This window comes from Anticarsia gemmatalis, chromosome W, assembly GCF_050436995.1.
Source record: "Anticarsia gemmatalis isolate Benzon Research Colony breed Stoneville strain chromosome W, ilAntGemm2 primary, whole genome shotgun sequence".
NCBI lineage: Eukaryota > Metazoa > Arthropoda > Insecta > Lepidoptera > Erebidae > Anticarsia > Anticarsia gemmatalis.
The window spans coordinates 526473-538572 of NC_134775.1; the positions used below are offsets into that span (position 1 = coordinate 526473).

Below are 12100 nucleotides of genomic sequence, written 5' to 3' on the forward strand. Positions count from 1 at the left end.
TGAATAGATAAACTACCGCTAAATGTACCTCAGAAACTGAGGGTAAATTAATAAAATGAAATAAATTAAGAGAATAAACTAAAATAAATAAAAACAATAATTTTTTTTGGGCGGTAGGTGTCAAAATAAGTAGACACACAAAAAATAACTCCTCATTTATTTATTGAAAATTAATTTATTTAATCGTTTTTATTAATTATAATCATTTATTAATAGTATATATTTAGCCCTTAAGTACTACAAATAGTAAATACCTAGTACATGTAGTATTAGTGTACTGTTATACACCACCTGCCAGCTGAACACAATTTTTGCAAGTCACTTCACTCTACACTGCATTATGTCTCAATTAAGTGACATACAAATGACACAGGCGAAGTTGGAGGAATCTTTCAGCAAGAGGATGGCTGAACTCGAGGCGCAGCTCCAAACTGGTGCTGCCAAGGACACGGTGGCTAAGGTTGCAGAGGAGTTCCGCACTTTCCGGGAACTCATGTTTGGGGTCCTTGGGTTGCTGCGGCAACAAATAAGTGAGTGTGCCCGGATGGTGGACTCTATTGAGACCAGGCACCGAAGAAAGGATCTTCTCTTCCTGGGGATCCCGGAGTCAGCAAAGGTTGACCAACAGTTTATGGCTTCGGAGATTCTTAATAGCAAGATGGGGTTGCCTGATGTCTCAACTGCCGCCATAAGAGTCTGTCACCGGATTGGGGCCCCTGGAGGCAAGCATCACCGACCCATTCTGGTGCGCTTCACTAGTGCGGACACCCGGAACGACGGCGATATCTAAGACACGCAAGTAAGACACGCAATGTTTACGTGTTAATTGATTCGATTGTTAGACTGTGCCGTGCTCCAGTTTAGTTTTGCATCCTACGTAACTTGTAGTTTTCGCCGATAATATGTTTACCCACTTTATATATTTTTTTTATCTACACGCATTGTTACTTTATAACTTTTTATTTCTTCACCATAAACTGTTTTGTTTGCCACATGACGTTAATGACTGCGTCGAAGGGTTGTTAGTTGTCAAACTGACAGTCCTTTGATTAGTTAAGTTGCGTTTGGAAATGTGTTTTATTGTTTTAATATTTTTACTGTTTTTTTTTCCATTATTTTTTGTGTTAGCTGGCGGGTGGTGCAGAGATGCAATTTGCACCGTAGTATTTTGTTTTTTTTTTTTATCACTTTTATCTTTATAATTACTATTTAAGGATAATTATATATATATATATATATATATACTATCATTTATTTAATATTTATACACTATGTCTGATGATGATGCTTCATATGTTTCTGCGAACGACTCTACTACATCCTCGGAAGATAGCTTTTGCTCTACGACAGGCACGCTAGGCGACTTCGTCCGACAGACCTTTGAGCGTTCTGGGATAAATCTATTTAACGTATGTCACATAAATGCGCAAAGCGTGCCTAGCCATTACAATGACCTGCGGGAGGCATTCTGTGATGCTGACGTTCATGCCGTCCTGATTTCGGAGACCTGGCTCAAACCTCACCTTCCTTCAACTTCTTACCCCCTCCCTGGATTCTCTCTCATCCGTAATGATCGGATAGACAGGAGAGGGGGTGGCGTCGCTATCTACCTCAGAAGTGACCTCCCTTATCAAATCGTAGCTTCCTCCTGTCCTAATTACTCCGCTTCCGCCGAATTTCTTTTCTTGGAGGTTTGGGTCAAAGGGGCTAAAATCCTTCTTGGCGTAGTATACTGTCCCCCATCTGTCGACTACTTCTCCAGTATTGAACTAGTGCTGGAATCTTTAGGGTCCGCTTACTCGCATCACATCATCATGGGCGATCTCAACACCGATCTCCTCTCTCCCGGTTCACTCCGTTCCCGTAAACTCCTAGACATCATTAAGTCCACCAGTCTACATGTTCTACCACTGAATGCCACTCATCACAACACCGAAGGCGATGATACATGGTTGGACCTAATGATTACGTCTACTCCCACCCTTGCCTCATTTTTTGGTCAATACCCTGCCCCTGGTTTCTCTCATCACGACCTAATTCATTTGTCCTATATCCTCAAACCTCCCAAATCCCGTCCCAAGGTTCTGTACAGACGCTGCTTTGGGCGTATGGACGTAACTAAATTGTGTGGGGACGCTGCGAAAATCGATTGGGAGCAGCTAACGACAGCCCACACAATCGATGACAAGTTAGGCATTTTTTACAAAGCTGTTATTGGGCTGTTTGACGTCCATGCGCCCGTCAGAAAAGTGAAACTCAAGCGACCGCCTGCTCCCTGGATTACTGAAGGAGTTCGTATGGCCATGAGGCGTAGGGATAGGGCATTCGCAAAGTTCCGCAGAGACCGCTGTGACGACAATTGGGTTCGGTTCAAAGTTGCAAGGAACAGATGCAATCAGATGGTACGCAATGCTAAACGCCGACACATTCTCAGTAATCTATCTTCTTCTTCCCCTGCTGATATCTGGAAGTTCCTTGGGACTCTAGGTATCGGCAAACACCGTAGTAACGATCCACAGTGCACGGTTGGTTTGGATGACATCAATACCCACTTCACTTCCTCTGTACCTTTGGATCACCAAACCAAATGCAACACCGTTCGTGCCCTGATGAATTTACCTCGACTCAATTTCGAATCCTTTTATTTTGCTCCAGTTACACCGGAAGATATTAAGAAGATTATCCTGTCAATTAAGTCCAATGCAGTGGGCGCCGATGGCGTTAGTCGTCATATGGTCGTCTCTGTCTTGGATCATCTGCTCCCCGCCATTTCCCATATCATAAATTTCTCCCTTACCTCTGGTACTTTTCCTTCTCTGTGGCGCAAAGCCTACATTATACCGTTACCAAAAATTCCTAATCCCTCAAGTCCAGCTCACTTCCGCCCCATATCGATTCTCCCTTTCCTCTCCAAAGTGCTTGAGGCCTGTGTACACAAGCAACTAACACAGTTTGTGCTTAATAACAACCTCCTTGACCCACTCCAATCTGGGTTCAGACCAGGTCATAGCACTACTTCCGCCCTCCTAAAAGTGACTGGCGATATTAGGGCAGGCATGGAGGATACTAAAGTCACCGTGGTGGCTTTGGTTGATTTCTCGAACGCCTTTAATACCGTCAGTCATGATATCCTTCTCGCCATCCTTTCCCATCTTAACATATCTTCCGGTGCGCTGGATTGGTTTTCCTCGTATCTTCAAGGACGCCAACAGTCGGTTCACATCGGTGAATCTTCATCGAGCTGGCGTGAACTCGACACTGGCGTCCCACAAGGCGGCCTCCTCTCTCCACTATTGTTTTCAATTTTCATTAATCTTGTGACTAAAAACCTTCAGGGAGCGTATCATCTGTATGCGGACGACTTGCAACTCTACTCGCAAGGAACAGTGGATTCTATAGCCTCAGTTGTCGCCACGTTAAATAACGACCTCGAGCATGTCAAGTGTTGGTCGATGAAATTCGGCTTGGCTGTTAATCCTACCAAATGCCAGGCTATAGTTGTAGGAAGTAATCGTAGCATTAGTAGGTTAGATCATATGCAGGTACCACCAGTTGTATTTAATGGCTCTACCATAGAACTGACCCCTACCGTAAAAGATCTTGGCCTGTACTTGGACTCAACTTTAGGCTGGAGAGCCCAAGTTTCTAATGTTTGTAAAAGGGTCACTGGCATACTGAGGGCTCTTTATCGTCTTAAGAACTTTTTACCTTCTAGGACTAAAGCTATGCTTGTGCAGACCTTAATCTTCCCTCTGATCGACTATGGTGATGTGTGTTACTTTGACCTGAATGCAGATCTCCTAAACAAACTAGACCGTCTTCTTAACAACTGCATTCGATTCATCTTCAACCTCCGCAAGTATGATCATATATCTACTTATCGCTCCCAACTTAGGTGGCTGCCTATTCGTGAGCGTCGTCACTTACGTGCACTCACGACTCTCTTCTCTTTTCTCTCTTCTTCTACTCCCTCAGCCTACCTAACTCCCTACTTTCAATATCTGTGCGACAATCACAACCGTAACCTCCGTTCCTCAAACAATCTTCTTCTTCTATGTCCATCTCACACTTCTGGGTTTGTCAACTCTTCCTTTCCTGTCCAATCGGTTTTATTATGGAATGCGCTCCCTCTTGAAATCAGGATGTCCACTAACCGTCATACGTTTAAGAGCAAAGTGCGGAATCTCTTGTTAAAACAAGTAGCAGAATCGTCACACTCGTCTTAGTTTTTATTTATGTATATTTATTATTCATAATATATATATTGTATAATTCAGTATATAGTTTATTTTATTATTTATTTATGTATATGGGTATATGTATTTAATATTTCTTATTTGTTAATCATTATGTATGTATAAACCTATCTATATTTAAGTACACGTACATACATGACCTTATTTTTATTTATTGGTAAACCTGGTTCTTAACGTCCTTTATTTTTATTTTTTTAAACACCTACTTCTTTCAATCTCTGCATCACCCTAAGGTAGACTGGTAGATAATGCCTTTGGCATTAAGTCCGCCTATATACACATGTATATGAAGTCGGATTATCGCTGGGCAAAAACAACCACTGAATGGGTCCCAGTTGACAGAAAACGACAACGCGGAAGGCCCAGAAAGAGATGGCGAGATGAGTTGAACTCTTATACTAAAGATTGGCACCAAATAGCTTTAGACAGAGATAGATGGAAAGAGGGAAGGGAGGCCTTTGCCCTGCAGTGGGACAATATGGGCTGATAATAATAATAATAAGAGAATAACCTTACCGTCTTTATCAGAAGTGTAGTCTTCATTATAATTATCAAAATCATTTGTTATTTTATTTTTATGTTCTTCTAATTTGACTTCATTTGGTACATCAGCTATTTTCACTGAAATAAGAAAATAATACGAATACAATAGTGTTTTTCTACAATATAGATAAAATATTGAATTTACCAGTAGTCAGAAGCTTGAAAGTCTGAAAACCAGTCTTACTGAAGGGTATCATGTTATGACCCGGGTAACTGAGTTGTGGAGGTGAGATAGACAGTCTACATCTGGCGAGACTGGAAGCCGACTCCAACGTAGTTGGAAGAAAGGCTAGACTGATATATATCTCTTACTTTTGACTGATATATCTATATACAACGTGTCCCAAAACTCAACGTCAAAACGAAAACCTGAGCTAGGCCGAGTTGTGTTGGCTCTCAAAAAATATTTTTAAAAAATCTATCTCATGTAGTTTCAAAATGACAATCATTTTTGTTAAATTGCCACCCTAGGTGAGTTTACGCCTACTGTGGCTACAAATGACTTCTTTTCTAGTTCTTTTTTTGTGTGGAGTATTCCTAAGTAAAGCTACTGCAAATTTCAATTCAGTATTTGAACACAACTTCATTGGAATTTCTGAAAATAAGTATCCCCTTTATGGCGAACTATGCCTTGAAAATTTTTCATCACTCAACTTTGGCAGTCTGTCCTGAAAAATAATTGTACCACGCTTTTTCGGCATGTACCCTTAAAAGTTGGCGCATTTAATGGGCTTTCGAAAATGGTATAACACTTACTAAACTATTTCATAGACGATGAGAAAATAAAAAAAATCTTAAGATAGTCGATATTTAATTTATTATTAGTTCGTCATAAAACTTTCTCAAAATTATTTTACTGTCATCTAGGCGTTCTGTAAGGTGTAATTAAAGAGAAATAATGTTTTAATAATTGATGATTAAGAAAAAGGTTCATTTACATAAACAATCCCAAAAATAATAATAGTCACTGACACCAAGACAGTAGCGTCACTATCCGTCCCACTCTTAATTTCTTCGTCGCCTTATGCGACTGCCGCACAAGAGGTCTCGAGATCGAATCCTGGGTCGAGTCAAAAAGGCATTTCAAAGATTTTCTGTTAAAAAAATTCTCAGAGATTGCCCAGAGGCAGGAAGTTGAGGTTATGGACCTCCGTGCCTCGGAGAGTACGTATAGCCGTCGGTCCTGCGCCTGACCTCTCTCTGGTCGTGTCGGTTTAGTCGTCCCACCAGACTATGAGAGTGTACCTGTGTATTGTGCACACACTTGGCCACTATAAACAAAATCCTGCACAGTTGGCTGGTTTCAATGAAACTGGCCGCCGTATCCGAAATCGACCAAGACGACATCATCACAGAATGCTTAGATGACATTAGAATAATTTTAAGAAAATTTAAGACGAACTAATAGTAAGTTGAATACCGTCTATCTTAAGATTTTTATTATTTTCTCGTCGTCTATGAAATAGTTTAGTAAGTGTTATACCATTTTCGAAAGCCCATTAAATGCGCCAACTTTTAAGGGTACATGCCGAAAAAGCGTGGTACAATTATTTTTCAGGACAGACTGCCAAATTTGAGTGATGAAAAATTTTCAAGGCATAGTTCGCCATAAAAGGGATATTTTCAGAAATTCCAATGAAGTTGTGTTCAAATAATGAATTGAAAGGACAATGGGTAATGGTGGGCCCACCTCTCAATAGAAGTGAGATACATATGAATGAATAGGTATTTTCATGCAGAATAAAACTTAGTATTACGACTAACGTTAAAAGTCAGTACTTTCGGAGTTATACTACCTATTATACTGCCATAAAAATGATTCCAATCTAAGCAATTATTTATCGTAGTTTACTTCATTAAAATATTAACACTACCGAGGCTCAAACTGTATTGTGTATAATCATCGCTTATCTCTCTAGCAGCTCCCCTCTCTAGCACCCCACCCCTCCCGCCGCGCCGACAGCCCGTGCGCATTTGCAAATGGTGAATATCAGTGATGCGCTAGCGCTAGTCATCGCCAGAGTGTTTTGCGTTGAGTAACTGTTTATCAACAAGTTCAGGATTTCCCTCAAATAACAGAAGACGACATCATGTTCATTGCTTTGGGTTCTTACCACATGAAGTTAGCGAAGTCATATTGTAGTGAACATCTTCGAGACGGTTTATATGTCATAGAAACCTACAGAGAAAACGAATTGCACGACCTAATGGAATATAATATAACCGCAGACAATGTGTGGTTGCTACGTGGAAGGATACAATCACGCCACGTAAGAGCAAGAACATATTATTGCTATATATTAATTGATCGAAACCAAGTTAGAAGAAACGCGATAACACAATATTATTGCACTTGCTTGACCGGACGGCGAACTGTGGGATCGTGCGCTCACATCATATCTTTGATTTGGTACCTAGGAGTTGGAAGATATCAACCATTCGTGGCCCCCGCGTTTTTCTTAAATGATGTCATTCTTATTGATGAAGAAGACGAATAAAAAATCTTGTTTTAAAGTAAAATACATGTATTATTAGTATCATTACTATTTTATCATTACTATTTTACCAAATAATATGATAATCTGAGACGACTTTAAGACATCGTAGTTCCGAAAGTACTAACATTTGACCATAGTTTAGTTAGTAAATAATGTTCCGCTAAAAAGGCCTATCCAACGGTATATCATATGTTACTATTGAGGGGTGGGCCCAGATTCCATACATTTGTTTCCCATCCTCCTTTGCAGTAGCTTTACTTAGGAATACTCCACATAAAAAAAGAACTAGAAAAGAAGTCACTTGTAGCCACAGTAGACGTAAACTCACCTAGGGTGGCAATTTTACAAAAATGGTTGTCATTTTGAAACTACATGAGATAGATTTTTAAAAAAACATTTTTTGAGAGCCAACACAACTCGGCCTAGCTCAGGTTTTCGTTTTGACGTTGAGTTTTGGGACACGTTGTATAAAACTCAAAGGTGACTGACCTAGTGATCTATCAACGCGCAACCCAAACCACTAGACGGATCGAACTAAAATTAGGCACGCAGCTAGATGTTATGACGTAGGCATCCCCTAAGAAAGAATTTTGCTAAATTTCATCCCTAAGGGGCTAAAACAGGTGGTGAAAGTTCATATAAATCTTAGATTTTAGCTGATTGAATTGAAATTAACGTAGATTTTACTACGGGAAACCTTTTCACGTCGCGGGCGGAAGCTAGTATACTATATATATACTATATATGTGTATTTTTAATTTTGCATGCCAAAAACTGATTATTCTCTATACATATTTGTAACATCTTTTAACATGTACCCATAATCGCAGAATAAATATTTCATTTTGAAATTTTTAGATAATTAGTAAACTATTATAATTACTTACATGTTAAATTACTTTTCCACCTCACTTGACATGCCATGACACGTTGTTTGAACTGCATATCATTTCGTAAATGTGTGATACACACTTCACATATTTGATCCTTCGAGTTCTCTCGCTTGGGCCACTGGAATTATAAATTAATTGTGTTTAAATACAATAAGATAGTGTTTGGTGCAGTGGTGCAATCACACTACTTTTTATATAAAATAATGCGGGCCGTGACGCAGTGGTTAAGTCGATCTCCACAACACTATATAATACACCACACCATATGTGCACCTGACCTCTCACTGGTCGTGTGGGTTTAGCATTCCGGGCTATTAGAATGAAGAAATGGAGAGTGTACCTGTGTATTGTGCACACACTTGGCCACTATAAACAAAGTCCTGCACAATTAGCTGGTTTCAGTGAAAGTGGCTGCCGCAGCCGAAATCGCCGCACTACACACACATCACCGCTACTAAGTTACTTAATACTTACAGTTAAATTAAAGCATTCTTCAAAGATTTGTCCGTACACCTCAGTCCGGCCCATCCACTCATACTCGCCCCATATATCCTTGATACATAACACCTCTAGGCAGCAACAACACACTGCATAGTTAGAAAGGACTGTACCACTGAAATTAAATTAAATAAATTTAATTTGTTAATTCACTATGCTAGCCAAATGCAGGTTTAGGAATGAAATAAGAATATTATTATTTACAGGTATTCTAATTGAGAAAGGTATGAGAGTTGGGTGATGTTGAAAGAATTAATAAATAAAGAATTATGTATAAAATTTACTGTGTATAAGGGAAGGCAATGAGAAGATGCCCTGGAAAGACATACACAGATCGTATCAGTGATGCTCACTAGAAGCAAGGAAATACATCGTATATTACAAAAACTAAGTTATAACAAGGTGTTTATACGAAAATATGCCTTAAATTTACTTACATTGGACATTCCGATAAGCCCGTTCCCAATACGGGAGTTGTTGTCGCTACTTCACTCATATTGCAATCACTTTACTCACTATTCATATTTTTACGAATACGAATGTTTTACAGAAGAACGATACTTATTACCAATTCAAAACAAATTATTTTGGTTTTACCCAAAAATTACAAACAATCACAGCGATAACAATCTGACTCATTCTGACAGTGACAGGTAAATAATAGTGTTGTAACTATTCGATCGATTGATGTTGTGGGGTCAAAAAGGGGTCATGAATAAACGTTAATGGGATTCTGGTTTTGCTTACTAAACTTTAAAGCGCCCCTAGTCACAGAATAATAAGTACTAAAGTACAGAACACGCACTTCCCGTAACAATTTATAGAAATAACGACTCTTGCTACTAAGCAACAAAGTCTAATTCAGCTCGTATAAGCGCTCCGTACCTAACGACATAATTGTCCATAGTTAAACGGAAACGATCCAACCCACACAGACGTAGTTTCGAGATATTTAAGTTTTAAGTTCAGATCACTAACTTTGGGGACTAACTCAGGACTATAACTTCAAGGTGGGTTTGAATTTTACTTGGATTGTTTTCGTGATATTAAAATTTTAACTTCAAGGAGTGTTTTGGTATACATAACTCATTTTACCCATAGTGTGGGTTGGATCCTTTCCGTTTAACTATGGCCAATTATTCACCTAAGTATTCCCGCTCTCTTTTAACGCGTAACTCTGTCACTGTCTGGCGTAAAGTAACGCGTTACCTATGACGCTAGGGTTGTCGGCTCGCCGCATCGTTGCTACCTGTTTTGGTTTGTTTACATTTTTACTATTTTATATTCTTCATATGTCCTAAACCTGTGAACCGATTTATATCATTCAAACGGATAAAATAGTTTTAGTCTTAGACCTTTCATTTGATACCAAAATCGTTGAAATATCTCCATAAACAATAATAATAATAATAATAAGCCCGCAGGGCACCTTGAGGCGAGGTGACGGGGAGTAGCGACCCCGCGGTACCTGAGTGCTCCAGGGGGAAGTCACCCTTCCTCATCTCCGGCTTGCCTTAGTTGGCTGGTCGGAGTGAAAACTGACGAGGAAGCGGTCCCCCGTCTCTGGCTTGCCTTCATTGGCCGTCCAGAGTGGAGTCGCGAGAGCAGAGCTCCCACTCTGTTCGGAGGACGGATGCTGAGCGTAAGTGGCTAGTGGGCCAGTGATGCCGGACCCTCAGGGAGCAAGTGATCTGAGTTTAACGTCCAGCAAGGCCTCTCCGTCCTTCAGCCACTCACGTCCCTGTTGCCCCCTTGTTGCATTTAAGCGACTAGTTTAGGGTGGCCCAGTTTGTGAGTTGGCAAGTCTCCGCCTGCCATTCTTACGTGTTTTTAACAACGTTATCGGCAGGTGCCATAGTCCCCATAGATCCCAATTACCCATGTCCATTAGCACCCCATCCCAATAGCCCAAGTAGCTTTTCCCATTAGGTTTTCCATAGTTCCACACAGTCCGGTGATTGTCCTTGGGTGCATTTTATAGTGTGAACAGGGATAATCACCGGATTGTGTAACCATACAATTTAGAAAAATTAAAGTCGTCTAAAAAGGCCTCTACGTGTTGGCTTCGGCCCCACGCACGCCTTCCAAATGTCCGGGACTCTGTAGTCCCGAGATAAAAATAAGACGTACAAATAATAATAATAATAATAATAATCATTTATTTGCATAAATAAGGTACAAAAAGATCTTAACGTAATTACAAGAGTATCTCTTATTCTGCCTTTCTTATTAGCGTGCAAATATCACATAATAATTGATTATATACTAAGTTTTATTTATTACATGCTATAATAAATTAGAACAACAAAAAAAAATAACATTTACAATTTATAATTAAGAAATTCGTGTACACTATAAAAGCATTTATTTACCAAAAAATTTGTTAATTGAACCTTAAATTTAAAGAAAGGAAGTCCCTTAATATGATTTGGTACTTTATTATATAGTTTAATACACATTATATATGAGTTATTTAAAGATAATGACAAATTCATCCTGGGTTGATATAATTTGTGAGTATTAGTAGATCTAGGTGTATAATAATTTGTCCTTTGTTCAAAAAGATCCTTATGTTTCAAAACAAATATACAGCATTCTAAGACATAGAGACATGGTAGAGTAAGCAAATTATTATTTCTAAATATAGGTCGACAGGATTCTATTTGTTTCATTCCAAATATTGCTCTTAAACATCTTTTTTGCATTCGAAACGCCTGATCAATTTCGACACAACGAACCATATCGTAAAACCGATGATATGTATCCGTGATATGCAGTCATAGCAGCGCTTCGAGATACTTCATTGCTTATTCGCTTAAGTGGATAGGCAAAACTGCTCAGTTTACTGCAAATTTCATTAATGTGATTTTTCCAAGAACAGAATTTATCTAGTGTAATACCCAGGAATCTGACTGTTTCCGTTTCTGACAACTTAACACCTTCATGCATAATATTTAATTTTAATGGTTTTGTCCTATATGTATGAAACAAAAAGTCACATTTGCAAGTTGCTCTCGTAATTATAAAGTATCAAATTCCTTAATAATGAGTCACACCAGCACATCAAAATATGACTATTAAACATACTGCATTTAATTTGTGTACTTATGCTGATAATAATAGTTTTTGTTTTATCAAAATCGGGTCAAAATTACCGAAGTTACAGCGCTATAAAGTTTCACTGCTTTTTTAAATTTGCGTTGCTTCGCGCGCTATGCGCTGACGTCACGTCGCGACAGACACGCTTGTTCGACTGCGGGTGATGCGGAGTTTTGATTTAAAAAGTGATTTGCATTTAATATTTAAAGAGTCTGTGTACGTGTATGTATTATAAATTTAATCATCGTGTTTTTTGTAAAATAAGCCTCCACTAAGATATCCTCGATCTCGATCGCCATGCACACAATCATCA

At 39.1% G+C, this 12100-nt stretch overlaps 1 protein-coding gene across 1 annotated transcript; it reads right to left on the reverse strand.

Moving 5' to 3' along the window:
* Positions 1-1255: 1255 nt before the first annotated feature.
* Positions 1256-9241, reverse strand: LOC142985762 (uncharacterized). Its single transcript, XM_076134009.1, has 5 exons — positions 9126-9241; positions 8665-8803; positions 8185-8308; positions 4773-4877; positions 1256-1389 (listed from the first exon to the last, which is right to left on the reverse strand). Exons 1-5 carry the CDS (start codon positions 9182-9184, stop codon positions 1256-1258), a joined length of 561 nt encoding a protein of 186 aa, XP_075990124.1. The 5' UTR covers positions 9185-9241.
* Positions 9242-12100: the final 2859 nt, after the last annotated feature.

Coding starts and splice junctions, on each gene's coding strand:
- LOC142985762 (XM_076134009.1), bottom strand. CDS start 9,184: ATGAGTGAAGTAGCGACAACAACTCCCGTATTGGGAACGGGCTTATCG. Junction 8,309..8,664: donor AAGAATGCTTTAATTTAACT/GTAAGTATTAAG, acceptor TTATAATTCCAG/TGGCCCAAGCGAGAGAACTC. Junction 1,390..4,772: donor CTACACTTCTGATAAAGACG/GTAAGGTTATTC, acceptor GATTTATCCCAG/AACGCTCAAAGGTCTGTCGG.